The sequence below is a fragment of the Lutra lutra genome, chromosome 6 (assembly GCF_902655055.1).
Source record: "Lutra lutra chromosome 6, mLutLut1.2, whole genome shotgun sequence".
Lineage (NCBI taxonomy): Eukaryota > Metazoa > Chordata > Mammalia > Carnivora > Mustelidae > Lutra > Lutra lutra.
Window position 1 is genome coordinate 97557201 of NC_062283.1, and position 17031 is coordinate 97574231.

General features: G+C 35.0%; 1 protein-coding gene across 7 annotated transcripts in view; it reads left to right on the plus strand.

Annotated features, from left to right (window-relative positions):
• STXBP5 (syntaxin binding protein 5) overlaps nucleotides 1-17031 on the plus strand; it is a 185388-nt gene that overhangs the window by 33990 nt on the left and 134367 nt on the right. For all 7 annotated transcript variants that reach the window (XR_007127922.1, XM_047732215.1, XM_047732217.1 and 4 more), the window contains exon 5: nucleotides 16436-16570. Coding sequence is in view for 6 of the 7 variants with exons in the window: in XM_047732215.1 (XP_047588171.1) it covers nucleotides 16436-16570 (135 nt within the window). In the remaining variant the exon portion in view is untranslated. The remainder of the gene's footprint in view (nucleotides 1-16435; nucleotides 16571-17031) is intronic.

Genomic DNA, 17031 nt, shown 5'->3' on the forward strand with positions numbered 1-17031 from the left:
AGGCAGAATTTTAAGATGCGTCCCAAGATTTCTGCTCCCTGTGTCTGCACACCATCACACAAACACTAATCTAGGTGAAGGCATTTTGTAGATGTAAGTGAGGTCCCAATTAATTGACCTTAGGATAGGGTGATTATTCTCAGTAAACTTAATTGAAGCAAGTGACACTAGACTCTTCCTGGCAAAAGGTTCAGAGCCTGAGAGGGATATTCAGTATAAGGGATATTGGGTCCTACAACCACATGAGACTGATTTCTACTAGCGACATGGAAAAGCTTCAGAGCTGATTCTTCCCAGAACCTCTAGAAAGGGACACAGGAATGCATCCTGGCTAATGTTTGTATTTCAGCCTTGTGAGACTGAATAGAGGCTCTGAGTCATACAGTGCCTGGACTTCTGACCTATAGAAACAAAGTATAAATGTTTTTGGTTTTGGTTTTAGTTTTTTGGGTGGTAATTTGTTAAAACATCCAAAAAAAAAAAAAAAAACCTAATACAGATTTTGGTACTTAGAAGTGAGATGCTGCCATATCAAATATCTGGAAAATTGGAAGTTGCTTTGGAAGTGGTCAGTGAATAGATGTTGAAAAATTTGAGGAATGTGATAGAAATGTCTAAATTTCTTTGGGTAAGCTGTGGAGCTCTAGATTTGGAGACTGCTGCCATTGAGAACTTAGAAGGGAGGAACATGTTTTTGGAAATGAAGAAGTGGGTCCTTGTTATATAATGGTGGGAAGCATAACAAAATTATCTCTTGCATAATGTGTATGTGATTAATTTAGATATTTAGTTGAGGATATTACCAAGGAAAGAGATGCAGGAGCCACCTGATTTTTTTTCTTGCTGCTTTATAATAAAATGCAAGAGAAAAAAAAATGCAAGAGGAAAGAAAGAAATTGAGGGAAGAATTATTAAAGGAACCAGGACTTGATGATCTAGGAAATGCCTACATAGTCCAGCTGGTAAAAAAGATTGTTTCTCAGTGTGGCTTAGAGAAAACCTTGAAGGTGTGGTTGAAGAACTTTTTACTAAAAATCTCCTAAAGATGAGAGTCAAAGTATTCAGCTACACAAAGGACTCTTAAGAGATTGTGGGTATGCTTCAAAGATCTTTTTTTTTTTTAAGATTTTATTTATTTATTTGTTAGATCACAAGCAGGCAGAGAGAGAGGGGGAAGCAGGCTCCCCACTGAGCAGAGAGCCCAATGCAGGGCTCGATCCTAGGACCCTGAGATCATGACCCAAGACGAAGACAGAGGCTTAACCCACTGAGCCACCCAGGCATCCCTTCAGAGATCTTTGCAATCAAACCAAAGAACCTTTAGAATGCTTTAAGATGCACAGTTTGAGAAAATTATGTAGCAGAATATTGCCAGCGTGGCCTGAAAGACAGTACGAAAAGAAAGGAGGCTGCTGCCAGTAGCAGGTGATAAAAGTGCCAGCTCCAGGCAAGTGCTGTCTTGGGTGAAAAAGGCAGAGGGTGGAGCTGAGAGCTACAGAGGATTATTCCCAGACTTTGAAACCTAATTAAGAAAAATTCAACATTTGCCCAACTTGATTTCAAAACTGTTAAGGACCAGTGACTCCTTTTTACCTTCCACTTTTCCCCATTTTGAACAGGAGTTTCTATAATTGTTACCCTCTGTTTGTCCCACCATTGAATGCTGGGAGTCTTGGAGGCAAACGGTTTGTCTCTTTAGTTTCCTAGATCCACAGATGGAGTGCAGTTATGCCCAAGAACTATGCTTAATGGGTTACAGTCAAGACTCATCTACAACAAATTTAGATGAGATTTGGGATGTTTGAGTTGATGATATTTTAATGAGATCTTGCACTTGGTATTGTAATTGGTTGAGACTTTAGAGATGTTGGGGTCAGGTGAATGTATTTTGCATTTGGGAGGGATGTGACTCTTCAGAGGCTTATGGGCAGACTGTTAGAGGCAGGATCCTAAGATAGTCCCCAAGGTGTTGCCCCCTGGTATACACACACCTTCTAATTATTCAATCAGTTCTAATCAAGGTGCTGCTGTGAAGGGGTTTTGCAGATGTAATTGAGATCCCAAATCATTTGACCTTCACACATGGAATATATCTTAATTGGTTTTAGGTTTGGATTACCTGACTTAAAATGGCAGCAAATGCATGGATTTACCCTGGCTGATTTGGCTCGCCTCTGGAACTCACTTTGGTTTAAGTGTCTCCTAAAGTGTATGGGTACCTTGAGGAAGGTATGGGCTCTAATGAACATCTGAATAATGTTAGGAAGTAGTGGACTGTGGAATGGATGTTAGGTAGGTAAACAACTGTCCACTGTATTTCACTGCCTTCAAAATGAAGTTGATACTCTTAAATACTTAGCATTCCCTTAATGGTCTTATAAGGTCTATGACTCTACTTATTACCATAATTCATTTCACTATGCTTCTCCATCTTTTTATGCATTATAGTCACCTTGACTTTATCTTTTTTTTTTTTTTTTTTTAAAGAATGATTCTCTCTCCTGCCTGTTTGTATGAGCTGATCTCCCTGCTTCGAACACACTTAGGATTCTTGTTCATGGTTAACTTGTGTTTGTCATTTCATTTAGTTTTTTCTTTAAGTTCCCTAGTCTGGGTTCTGTGCCTCTTTTGTATTATACCATAGTATCATGCTCTTTCCCTAAAATAGCACATACTGTTCTTACTGTAATTGTCTTGGTTCTGTGATTGTTTTAGAGATTAGAACATAAACCGTATATATAGATATATACATATATATATATGTGTGTGTGTATACATATATATAAAATATTCTCTCTATATATATAAATATATAAATTTTATATATATTTTTTATTTCCAATTTCGCAATGCCTAATATCTAGTAAATGCTCAAAAAAATTATAGATTGATTGTTACCCCATTGCCTTTGCAGAAGGAGGGGAATCTCTTCTTCTCTAGAAGGCATGATGCTCTACAGACTGTGTGGGTTACCTGGGAGATAGGCTAAGAAGGAGAGTCTTCAAACAGAAAAAAATGAGAATATTTGCTCCAGACTAATTCTATATATAATCTTTATTGCTCCCACTAATAGATCCCAAACTAGCTAGGTTGTTTATCTTTGGAGTGCTACTTGGTCCTTGGCCCATAGCAAGGCTTATAAAGTTTTTATTTTTTTAATTTTTGGTAAAAAGAGTGAGATGGGAGAAAAAAGGACTTTGAGAAATAGATTTCTTTTTACTGCCTAGGAGCTACAGCAGAATTCTATATATAATAATTTGGCAGTGATTTTGAAGATGAAGTTTTTATTTTCCTTTTCTTGCTTTACTGTATTAGCAAAAACTTATAGAAGTGTTAATGATATTTTCCATAGCAAGTATCTTTTTCTTAGTAATAATTTTAATAATATTGCTTCTAGGATTTTACTGTTAAGCATAATATAGGATGTTGGTTTGAGATAGAATTTTTTTTTTCCTCTCAGAGTTGGTTGTCAATTATGGAAGTTAAATTTTAATTGAATACCTTTTTAGCATCTTTTTAAAATTTTTCTGTGATTTCTTACCTCTCTTTTTTCCTGTTGATCTGTGGCATTAATAGCTGTCCTAATATTAAAGATTCTTGTGTGCTTATGAAAATTTTGGGATAACATTGACAGTTCTTTTATTGTTAAGTATGATTCTTAATATATTTTTAAGACTTGTACTTTTTTTTTTTAAAACAGCTAGGGAAATTTATTATTACTTTTTTAAAGATTTTATTTATTTGGGCATGTGTGCATGCATTCAACAGAAAGAGAGAACACAAGTGGGTTATGGCAGGGGCAAGGGGCAGAGGGAGAGGGAGAAGCAGACTCGCTGCTGAGCAGGGAGCCTGATACTGGGCTCCATTCCTGGACCCCTGAATCGTGACCTGAGCCAAAGGCAGACACTTAACTAAGCCACCCAGGTGTCCCAGGACATCTATGTTCCTTTGTGAGGTTAGAATAGAACTTTTATTATTTTTTTTTCAGTGTTCCAAAATTCATTGTTTATGCACCACACCCAGTGCTCCATGCAATACTTGCCCTCCTTAATACCCACCACCAGGCACTCCCAAGCCCACACTCCCTGCCCTTCCAAAACTCTTTGTTTCTCAGACTCCACAGTTTCTCATGGTTTGTCTCCCCCTCCAATTTCCCCCAACTCATTTTCTTCCCCATCTCCCAGTGTCCTCCATGTTATTCCTTTAGGCTCCACAAGTAAGTGAAACCATGTGATAATTGACTTTCTCTGCTTGACTTATTTCACTCAGCATAATCTCTTCCAGTCCCATCCATGTTGATAAAAAAGTTGGGTATTCATCTTTTCTGATGGAGGCATAATAATTCATTGTATATATGGACCATATCTTCCTTATCCATTCATCCGTTGAAGGGCGTCTTGGTTCTTTCCACAGTTTGGCAACTTTGGTCATTGCTGCTATGAACATTGGGGTACAGATGGCCCTTATTTTCACTACATCTGTATCTTTGGGGTAAATACCCAGTAGTGCAATTGCAGGGTTATAGGATAGCTCTACTTAATTTTTTAAGGAGTCTTCACTCTGTTTTCCAAAGTGGCTGCACCAACTTGCATTCCCGCCAACAGTGTAAGAGGGTTCCCCATTCTCCACATCCTCTCCAACACTCTCCACATCCTCTCCAACACTTGCTTACTGTGTTGTTAATTTTGGCCATTCTAACTGGTGTAAGGTGGTATATCGATGTGGTTTGATTTGAATCTCCCTGATGGCTAATGATGATGAACATTTTTTCATGTGTTTGTTAGCCATTTGTATGTCTTCTTTGGAGAAGTGCCTGTTCATGTCTTCTGCCCATTTTTTGATGTGATTGTCTGTTTTGTGCGTGTTGAGTTTGAGGAGTTCTTTATAGATCTTGGATCAGAACACAGTGAGCAAACTCCTCAAACATATATATGAAGAGACACACACACTTTTCATATGACAGAGGTGGTATTGCAAACAAAAAAAAAAATGCAGTAAATAAAAAAATGCTGTAATGACTCTTATCTAAATGGGAAAAGTGATTTCTACCTCATAACTAAAATAAATTGCAAGTCAGGTAAAGATTTTAATGTAAAATGGCCACAGAAAAATTAAAACTTGGGAGAATGTTATACAGGAAGTATCTTAAAGATCTGGGCAGGATGTCCTTAAATAACATGCACAGAAAAGCACCAACTGTATCGGAAAGGATTAAAAGTTCTGTATAACACACTTACCCTAAAGTTAAAAGACAAACCGCATCTACAAAAAGAATACAAAATTCAGAGTAATTTGCATTGTACTTTTTTTTAATATTTTATTTATTTATTTGACAGACAGAGATCACAAGTAGGCAGAGAGGCAGGCAGAGAGAGAGGGGAGGAAGCAGGCTCCCTGTGGGAGCAGAGAGCCCGATGTGGGGCTCGATCCCAGAACCCTGGGATCATGACCTGAGCCGAAGGCAGAGGCTTTAACCCACTGAGCCACCCAGGTGCCCCTGCATTGTACTTTTTAAAAATGGTAACTCCCTCACCCCCAGTTCTTCATGGCTTACATGTGTATTTTATGAACATTAAGGAAAAAATATGAAAAGATATGTTGTCCAGGTTATTAATATGACTTAGAATATAATTTGGAGGAGAGGTACACATAATTAAAAAATTAATAAAAAATCTTTCAAGAGGTTCCTGGCTGGCTCACTCCATGGAGCATGTTTTGGGTCTGAACCCCATTTTGGGTGTACAGATTACTTAAAATAAAATCTTTTAAAAAATCATTTTAGATCGTTTGTATGAATATACACATAATGTCATATTTCTGTATATACATCTTGCTATATATATTGTGATTGATATATATATATATATGTACATATATATATATACACACACACACACACACACGTGTATATATATTTAAGGAGAGAGAGAAGCTTTAATAATTAAAAATACATAGCCATAGATTGGAAGATATTTAGAGTATACCTGTGTGTACAATAAAGGTCAATCTAATACAAAAATCCAAAGAAAAGTATAGTTAACAGTTGCTGATGAATACCAGCAACTTTTGTTTATCATAACATATGTTATATAAAATACTCTGGCATTTTTATTTCTCAAAGTAAAATCATTAAAAACAGAACTTAAATCCCCCATATAACAGGGACAGTTTTTTCAGATGTTATTTCGTATAGATGATATATACGTTTCCGTATTTGTTATTCTGTTTTATTTACTAATATTCAGGTTTTTTTTTAAATAGTCATTGATATTAAGGTCTGATTTAACAAGAAAGGTTAGCATGATTTATTTGGACATATTTTCAAATGTTCTTAAATGTTTTATAAAAACTGAGATGTAATTAATAAAACAATAGAAATGTAAAATGAACTTCAAAGATTTCTGAAGCTTATTTTTCAAAATATTTGTTAAATTGTACTGCTGGGTTATATATGATGACTTTTTTTTAAGTAGCTATGACAGTTTATCAGAAAAGATATGAGACTGTAAATAGAAAGGAAATTCTTTGAACAGATTTATAAATTGCTTTCAGCTGACTCTGCTGTTATTTTTAATACATTTCCATGTTCATTATTACTAACTTAAGTTTTCTTCTAATAACAGGAGAGTAGGAAGGTACAGTTAATTTGAGAAAAATATCGAATACCTTCTTTTTAAAATCATCTTGTGTATTCACTTGGTAAACATTGATTGAGATTCTGGTGCATGCAAATACTGTGGTAAATTCTGGAGAGACATGGAAGTTATAACTGACTAAGGGAGGTGAAATGCCAAATTATAATGCAGTGGAAAGTGTGATTTAATATGTAGTGAAATTTTCTTATGAAATTTGGAAGACTAACCAACAAAAGGATGTATCACCATGTTTTGAAAATTTTAGGTAAAGCCTTACAAAAGAGCCCATGTGAATAGTGGAAATTTCCTACATTAACAAAGGGCAAAGGGACTTTCTATTAAGGTTCAGATGCATAGCCATGAAGAAATCTCACATGTTTAGGGCACTATATCTAGTTAAACATGGCTAGTAGTCCCAGAGAGGATAGTTTTAGAAATGTAGAAAAGGTCTGCTTCATGGAAGGCCTTTTATATAATTATAAGAAAGTGATATTTTCAACCTTTTTCCAACTTTAAATCTTTAAATAAATAACATTGTCTGAACAAGATACATTGTAAGTGGGTATTTTTTGGTCATTTAGACCATCATATAGATAAGCTACAGATTGGTGCATTTCCTGCTATGTGAATAAGGATTCAGTGCAGGAGTAGAAACCATTGTAGGTATTAAGTACAAGGGGATTCAGTTTAGGAATGTAGCTGTTTACAAAATACTGAGAAGGGTGCTAGGACTATTGAGTTTCAGGAATTACAATTACTGCCATACAACTGCTTCTCGGTACATGAATTTCAGGAATACAGCTCCGAATGCTCTTCTGTTTTTTTTTTTTTTTTAAATGTTGAGTTAGCCAACATATAGTACATCATTAGTTTTTGATGTAGTGTTCAACAATTCACTAGTTGCATGTAATACCCAGTGCTCATCACCACACATACCCTCCTTAATACCCATCACCCAGCTACCCCATCCTCCCCGCCCCCTCCCTTCTGTAACCCTTAGTTTGTTTCCCAGAGTCCAGTCTCTCTCATGGTTTTTCTCCCTTTCTGATTTCTTCCACATCAGATTTCCCTTCCTTCTCCTATGGCCCTCTATGCTATTCCTTATGTTCCACATATGAATGAAACCAGATGATAATTGTGTTTCTCTGCTTGCTTTATTTCACTTAGCATAATCCCCTCCAGTTCCATCCATGTCGATGCAAATGGTAGGTATTCATCTTTTCTGATGGCTGAGTGATATTCCATTGTATATATGAACGGCATCTTCTTTATCCATTCATCTCTGCTCCTTCCATGGTTTAGCTGTTGTGGACATTGCTGCTATAAACACTGGGGTGATGTGCCCCTTCTTTTCGCTACATCTGTATCTTTAGTGTAAATACCTAGTAGTGCAATTGCTGGGTCATAGAGTAGCTCTATTTTTAACATCTTGAGGAACCTCCATACTGTTTTCCAGAGTGGCTGTATCAGTCTGCATTCCCACCAACAGTGTAAGAGGGTTCATTCCTTTTCTCAACATACTCACCAACATTTGTTGTTTCCTGCATTGTTAATTTTTGCCATTCTAATGGGTATAAGGTGGTATCTCATTGTGGTTTTGAATTGTATTTCCCTGACTACTAGTGAAGTTGAACATTTTTTCATGTGTCTGTGTTAGCCATTTGTATGTCTTTGGAGAAGTGTCTGTTCATGTCTTCTGCCCATTTCTTGACTGGATTATTTGTTTTTTGGGTGTTTGAGAAGTTCTTTATAGATGTTGGATACTAGCCCTTTATCTATAGTGTCGTTTGCAAATATCTTCTCCCATTCTGTGGGTTGCCTCTTAGTTTCATTGACTCTTTCCTTTGCTGTGCAGGCAGAAGCTTTTTATCTTGTTGAAGTCCCAGAAGTTCATTTTTGCTTTTGTTTCCCTTGCCTTTGGAGACATATCTTGAATGAAGTTGCTGTGGGGGATGTTGAAGAGGTTACTGCCTGTGTTCTCCTCTAGGATTTTGATGGATTCCTTTCTCAGGTCGAGGTCTTTAATCCATTTTGAGTTTATCTTTGTGTGTTGTGTAAGAGAATGGTCCAGTTTCATTCTTTTGCATGTGGCTGTCCAATTTTCCCAGCACCATTTACTGAAAAGATTGTCTTTTTTTTTTTTTTTTTCCATTGGGTATTTTTTCCTGCTTTGTCGAAGATTAGATGACCATAGCATTGAGGGTCCCTTCTGGGATCTCTGTTCTGTTCCATTGATCTATGTGTCTGTTTTTCTGCCAATACCGTGCTGTCTTGATGATCACAGCTTTGTAATATAGCTTGAAGTCAGGCGTCATTATGCCCTCAGTTTGGGTTTTCTTTTTCAGTATTCCCCTGGTGATTCAGGGTCTTTTCTGGTTCCATACAAATTTTAGGATTATTTATTCCAGCTCTGTGAAAAATGCCAATGGTATTTGGATAGGGACGGCATTGAAAATGTAGATTGCTCTGGACAGCATAGACATTTTAACAATGTTTATTCTTCCAGTCCATGAGCATGGACTGTTTTTCCATCTCTTTATGTCTCATTCCATTTCTTTCATATGTATTCTGTAGTTTGTAGAGTTTAGAGTCTTTACCTTTTTGGTTAGGTTAATTCCTAGGTATCTTATGGTTTTTGGTGCTATTGTAAATGGAATCAATTAATTGAATTTAAGTAATTCATGTAAAAAAAATGCTGTGGAATGCTGTATCTGGTCCCCACTGCTGTCATAAGTACCTCTTGCCACTCAGGTTTCCTTGAATGCCCTTGTCAGCAGCAACAGCAACAGAAAGATGGTCTGTGCCTATCTTTTGCCTGAAGATCTCAAGCACATCCATTTAGTAGAAACTTAATCTCATCTGGAACTTTAGCTATGGAAGAATCTGGGAAATAGAAGTTTTAGCTTTCTAGTATCTGCTGAACAGGAAGGCATAGAGGAGAATGTGGAAGAGGATTCGGAGTAATAGTTGGCCAAATTCAGTACACTATAACTCTATACCCTTTTCTCAGATATACTTACACCAAGTGTCACTAAAAATTTAGGGAGCATTATGGTAGAAGATAGGAAGCCATCAGGGTCTTCCAAGTAAGATAATGATAAGATTTCTCTTGGCTTTGAAAACAGTCAGTAATAATGGTTTAAATTAGGCCCAACCATGTGGATAGAGAGGGAGTAAATCAGGTATATTTGACTGTTTTGTTAATTAATGTAATAAATTCTCACATTTTATGTAGTTTATTTGTTCATTTAATGAGTGAAGTACTTATTATGTAAAATTGTGATATTTGCTGAGAATATAAAAGTGGTGGTGTATTTCCTGTCATGTTGGGCTGATTTAATGGGATATAGGCATGTAGAAGAGCTTATTTGTTCATATGTCCTTATGGATTAAATACATATGTGTATTTTTGCCCTTGTTTATAGATGATTAATTTCAACATTACTTAGACTGCATGTGTTCTTCTGTTAAAAATTGGTAATAACTAAATCTTCTAAATTTGGTGCTTGTTGACTATATAGTACTTGACAGACTTTTACTAAAGCTAAATAGTGAATAGGAGATACACATCACTTCCTAACATGTAATATGTTACATTTTTTAAGTCCCTTAAGCAAATACAGAAATTATTGTGTTCCTAGTAACAACTTTGTGTAGAATGAGTATATCAATTTTTAAGTCCTGTGGAGGGAACTAGAATACAACTCTATTTAGGTACACTCTGAAGGAATTCAACTTGATTATTCAACCACATACTATTTTTTGTTGGGGGGAGCTCCTTATTCATTTTAAGGTTCCTTTTCAGGCTCAATTTATTGCTCTTATACTATCTGATCTTACTAGTGTTTACTGAGTTTTAATGTCTTCCATATGAGGCTCAACTATGTTGTTTTAATTATTTTCAGTATAACATTATGCTTTAATATGTCAGCACATAAACTTAAATTAACTTGGTCTCCTGGTATCAGTAAAAACCAAAGTCACTCTCATTTACTGTGGTCTATTTCACCTTATAATAAAAATCTTTATAACAAAGTGTATGAAGAACAACAGTCATGAGTTTCAGCCAAATGGTAATGTTTGAGCTTCATGATAAATGCACTGGTGGCATTCTTAAAATTTTCCCGGGGTCTTTTTCATTTAATTTTAAGAAATATAAGAATTTGTTTTTCCTATATGTTTTTATAACTTCATATAAAAAGATTTTGGCTGAACAGATTATATTAAATAACAGGTCAGTTATCTATTGCTTGCATATCAAAACATCCCAAAACTTGAAAGGCTAAAATAACAGCCATTTTGTTTGCTTACATTTCTGTAGGTCAGCACTTGAGGTGAGCTTAGCACAGGTAGTCTTTCCCTGTACTCACTTATGCAGCCATAGTTATCTGGCTGCTCAATTGGATTGGATGATCTGTAGTTTTCCTTCCATGTCTGTTGGTTGATACTGGCTGTGGGCTGGGCCAGAGTCTCCCAACAGGTTAGTTTGGGCTTCATCACATGGCTCCTTGGTTCTAAAAGCATAAAAAAGAGAACAAGCCCCAGCGTGCAAGTGCTTTTCAAATCTTTTGCTTCTGGCAGAGCTGCTAATGTCTCAGTGGCCAATGCAAGTCACAAGATCCTAGAATCAGTGTTGGGAGAGACTATACAAGGGAGAGGATTCAGGGAGGGAAAGGAGATCTCTTGGGGGACATTACTATATGTTTAGTGATGTTTATATATGTATAGTGATATTTATTTCATTGTTGAAACTATTGTTTCAACTTCATTGTTGAAACTATTGTTTCAACTTCATTGTTGAAACTATTTTCAGTGTTTCTTTGCATCTGTTGATCTAAACTCTTCAAGAAATCTCTTTGTCCTGTGGCTATTTTGTGCCACTTGTTTCATGACTGCTTTTACTGAAAAATACTACCTTTCTATTATGGATCACTTTCATAGAATCATAAACAACAAATCTCTTTGTCTACACATATACGCAATGCACACATATACATGTATACATATATATATACACCTAGGTATGCACACACACACACACATATATATATGTATACACACATATGTGTATATTTGTATAGTTTTAAGTGCTTCAATCAGTGTGACTCCTTTTAAATAATACAATCTTTTCATCAATTTATTACTTTAAAGCCTGAACAGTTATGCTTTAAGTCTTCTTTAAACTTTCAACAAAGAAACTAATTTTTTTTTTTAAAGATTTAATTTATCTGAGAGAGAGCGAGTGTTCCAGCATGAGTAAGGGGGTGCAGAGAGACAAGCAGACTCCCATCTGAGCAGGGAGCTGGACACGGGCTTCAATCCCAGAACCCTGAGATCTTGACCTGAGCCAAAGGAAGACACTTAACTGACTGAGCTACCCAGGGACCCCAGATTTTTATTTTATTAAACAATGAAATATAGTCATTTTGTATAACAAATATTAAAAGAGCCCATTAAATATGTATAATATGTCCAGTTTGTCTCAACAACCAGTTTTATATTTTGGTGACTGATTAAATTGCCCACAAATATATGATCTTTCAGTTCTTAGTAGGTCATGTTGATTGAGTTGCTTTTCTAGTAGTATATCTTGGGGGACCACATTTTCTTATTGGCCTTTTCCTAAATCAGTGGCATGATGTTTTATTTGGTTGCAATATGGAATTTTAGTTTTCTTACTATTCCTATTCTCATTTGTTCAGAGCCATTATAATTTGCTAATTAAGAAATTTTCAATTGTAATAACATTTGACTTCCCCCTCCTTTAACTGAGTCAAATAATTAGGATAGTTATGGAGCAGAGTAATTTTCCTGTTATTTCTATGAAAGACTCATTCTATGGACCATGTTAAAGTCTTGGTGATGGATATTAAATGAACATTTTAATTAATTTCCTTCTTAAAATGTTAAATAGTAGTTTGTTTTCACTTCCAAAAAACAAAGATGCTTTAAATTTTTCAGCAATATAAGTTGGTTTTATAATTGAGAAAAAACTTATGATGGCAGCTAATATTGAAAAAGTGAATCTATGGAAAAGTTCCAGATATTTTGCTGAACACTGAAAAATTTATTCTTACTTCGTTCCCTTAAATATTTGAGAAACAGCTGCAGTATGCTGTTGCACTGGGAATAGAAAATATTTTATGAATATATCCAGAATCTCTGCTGTTAAAGTATAAGTTTAAGTATTTGAAGCATATTATGTAAATAATTTTGTAAGAATTAAAGTCAAAGATGGGTCATGTAATTGTAATTGTGTTAAGTCAGTAACTACTGCTTTGTAGCAGTGAAGAATAAAGAAGAATGGCAAAGTAGTGGAACATATCCAGAAGTTGGGTATTTCTGATTTTGTTGTTGTTGTTATCTGGTCATTATTTTGGCTTATTTATGTTAAAATTATTTTCCAACTTTCAAGACGTTTTGCTCTATTCATGTTCTAGTTTATCACACATTTCGAATGAAATGGTGGTTTTTATGTTTATTTGATTGTTCATTTTATACCTAGTTTGTTGTTGCTCTTTTATGTACTTCAGATAGTTAAAATTTGCCTTGAACTTCTAGATGGTAGTCTATCACTTAGTAATAATTAGCTAACATTTGTTGAACACTTTCTGTTTCAGGGGCCATTTTAAGCATCTGGCATGCTTAGTCTTATTTGATCCTCAGTGGAACACTGTCAGGGTAGATGTCCTTTACTGCTTTGAAACTGAGGCTCTGAGAGATTGAGTGGTTTACCTAAATTCTCAGGCTCATGAGTGACAGCGCTGGAAGTTAAATATAGGCAGTCTAATTCCAGAGTTTATGCTTACATATTATCAGAAAATCACAATCTCTTTTCATAATCGCTAAATCCACAAATCTCTGAAAACACAAAATTTTAAAACAGCTTTATTGAGGGTATAATTTACATATGATAAGCTGTACATACTTAAAGTGTCAATTTGATAAATTTTGACGCATATATATACCCATGAAACTGTCATCATAATCAAGGTAACAAACATACAAATCACCCCAAAATGTTTCCTTGTGGTTATCCCTCCCCTCTTCTGTTTCTAACTTCCATCTCCACAATCTCCAGGTACCCATGATCTGCTTTCTGTTAAAATAGATTTGTTTGCATTTCCTATTGCATATAAATTATATAAAAATAGAATTATACAATATGTATTTTTATCTGGCTTTTCCCCCTCATGATAAGGACCTTGAGATTCATCAATGTTTTTGCACATATTACTAGTTTATTCCTTTTTACTATTAAATAGTATCTTGTTATAGGTACATAACAATTGTTCATCCATTTACCTGTTGACGGACATTTGGATACTTGGATTATTTCCAGTTTTTGGCTATTATAAAGCTGCTATGGAACATATGTGTATAAGTCTTGTATAGAGCTATGGTTTTTTGTTGTTATTGTTGTTGTTGTTGTTTGTTTTTTGTTTTTTTAATTGGTTACTTTTTTAATTTTATTTTTTTTTAATTTTTTAATTTTTATTTTTTATAAACATATAGAGCTATGTTTTTCTTTTCCTTGAGTCAATGCCTAAGAATTGAATGGATCCATCATAGAGTATTTTTATATTTAACTTCTTTTTTTTTTTTTAAGATTTTATTTATTTATTTGACAGAGAGAAATCACAAGTAGGCAGAGAAGCAGGCAGAGAGAGAGGAGGAAGCAGGCTCCCCGCTGAGCAGAAAGCCCGATGTGGGGCTTGAACCCAGGACCTGGGATCATGACCTGAGCCGAAGGCAGCGGCTTAACCCACTGAGCCACCCAGGCGCCCCTATATTTAACTTCTTAAGAAACTGCCAGTGACTATGGTTAACAAATAATACTGTATTTTATATTTGAAAGTTGCTAGAGGAGTAGAAGATCTTAAAAGTTCTAATTACAAGAAAAATATTTATAACTATATGTATGGTGATGGATATTTCAACTAGATTTATTGTGGTGACCATATTGCAATATATACACATATTGAATCATTATGGTGCACATTTGAAACTTATATAGTATTACATGAAAATTCTATCTCAGTTAGAAAAAAGACTGCCACAATTATACTTTAGGACATATAATGCATTTACGAGATACTACTCCCATTTTAGGTGATATACACAATTTGCATTATGTACTTCTTTAAAATTTGGAAAATTCAGGGGCACCTGGGTGGCTCAGTGGGTTAAGCCTCTGCCTTCGGCCAGGTCCTGGGATCGAGCCCCGCATCGTGCTCTCTGCTCGGCAGGGAGCCTGCTTCCCTTCCTCTCTCTCTGCCTGCCTCTCTGCCTACTTGATCTCTCTCTGTCAAATAAATAAATAAAAATCTTTAAAAAAAAAATTTGGAAAATTCAGAATTCTGAAACCCCTATGGTCCTAGAGTTTTCAGAAAGGTACTGTGGATTTACTGCTGTGTGAAGTAAAAGGGTACTATAAAATGTTTTTTGATTCAGTAGACATTTCTCTGCTTTAGTTAAATTTATATAAATCCCTTAGAAAGATGACCTGTTACTATATAAAACCCTTAACAAAAAATACAGATAATGAACCTTAAGTAATTATCTAAATGAACATTCCCTTGAGGAAATAGAACATGAGTTGCATGTATATTTATTTGGTAAGTATTTTCATCTTGAAAATTTTCTGTAATGAAATTGTGGTAATGGGAATAACAACACTGTGTTTACTATATCTTGCCTAAAACCTAGTGTCCATATTGACAGTCTAGCACTGATTATGATTGTGCATTATTTGAAGTGCTATGCTATGGGAATTTTAAATAGTATATCTTGAGAGACATGATAGGTTGTCTGAAAAGAAAGACCATGATATGATTTCATAATATACTGATTTTTTAACTAAAAATAAGTGCTGCAAAAAGGACAAGATAATGTCCATTTTTGATCATGAAGTCAAATGAGCTAATAATAGAAAGTGTTTGAAATTTTTGGAATGATAATAAAATTTAATATATGCATGTAAATTATAATTTGTTAATCCAGGCCTATCATATCATCTTGACATAGGAAGAGATAGTTGTCTGAGCCTCAGTGTGGAGGATCTCTGCCCTCCCTGAGGCTTACAAGTTAGTGAGGAAGGTAGACCCTACCTGTCTTAAAGGTAGGGCCTAGAAGGTAGACCCTACCTGTCTTAAAAGTCTAGCCTAATAGAGATGCAAAGTATTGGGATTTCAGTTTGAATAAATGTGGTATTTGAACTGAATCTCGAATAGAAGAAAAATACCAACTGGAGGAGCATTTTGTCTGGAAGGGATAGTAGGTACAGGTGATGAGAAAGATTAGTGTGTTTAATAACTCTGAAGAAATATAATAGTACCTTGGAGTCAGTCTTAGACTCATAGTTTGTGGCTTAATGGTTAAATTTGTGATGTGCCTCATGATGTGATGAGCACTGGGTGTTATACATAACTGATGAATCATTGAACACTACATCTGAAACTAATGAGGTACTGAATGTTGGCTGATTGAATTTACATTAAAAAATGAAAAAAAATTGTGATGTGCCTAAAGTAGCACAATTACTGACATAGATTTGAAATGCTAACTTTAAAGCTCATCTTTCTGTCAAGCCATGCTGTCTATTTACTGTAGGGTCTTAGGGTCTTATGTTTGACATATAAGTTAAGTTTGCATATTAAAAATCACAATGAGTAAGTAAATCTGGTTGTATGTCATTTTTACCTTTCCTAAATTATATATCATGATTAACCCTCAAATGCAATTAATAAAATTTACAGACATTTTTCTAATTATCCTTTTGGATATACTTTCTCTTGCAGGGTTACATTTTGCCATCTGCCTTTCCAGAGTAAGTGGCTCTATGTGGGCACTGAGCGAGGTAATATACATATTGTCAATGTGGAGTCCTTCACACTCTCAGGCTACGTCATTATGTGGAATAAAGCCATTGAACTGTGAGTTTGAGCACATATTCCATGTCTGAAAGTGTCGGTACCATATATGATATCTTTGTATAATAGCTAGTTAGTAAATCCATATGGAATTAAATATGTCAGATATTCTTGATATTAAACACAGTTTATTAACCTTTTCTAATTGTTATTAGCAGTTTGTAAGTTTAAGTTTTTATTGATAGAAGAACATGTGCATATATGACATGTGTATGTCTGTACAAGCTATAGCACAAGTTCAATGAAATAATTCTTAGGTGAAAAACACTCCAGGTTTTTTGTCTTTTTTTTTTTTTCCCCCTGTGTTTTTATCTTCTGGTTATTTTTCTTTCAAATGTTGCTCATACCCTATTGGGTTGCCTCCAATGATTAGAAAACATCGATCTAAACCTCTACTTGATATGTTTTAATTGACAAATATAATGTAAATGTTTGCCGTGTAATAAATACAGAATTTGACAGTT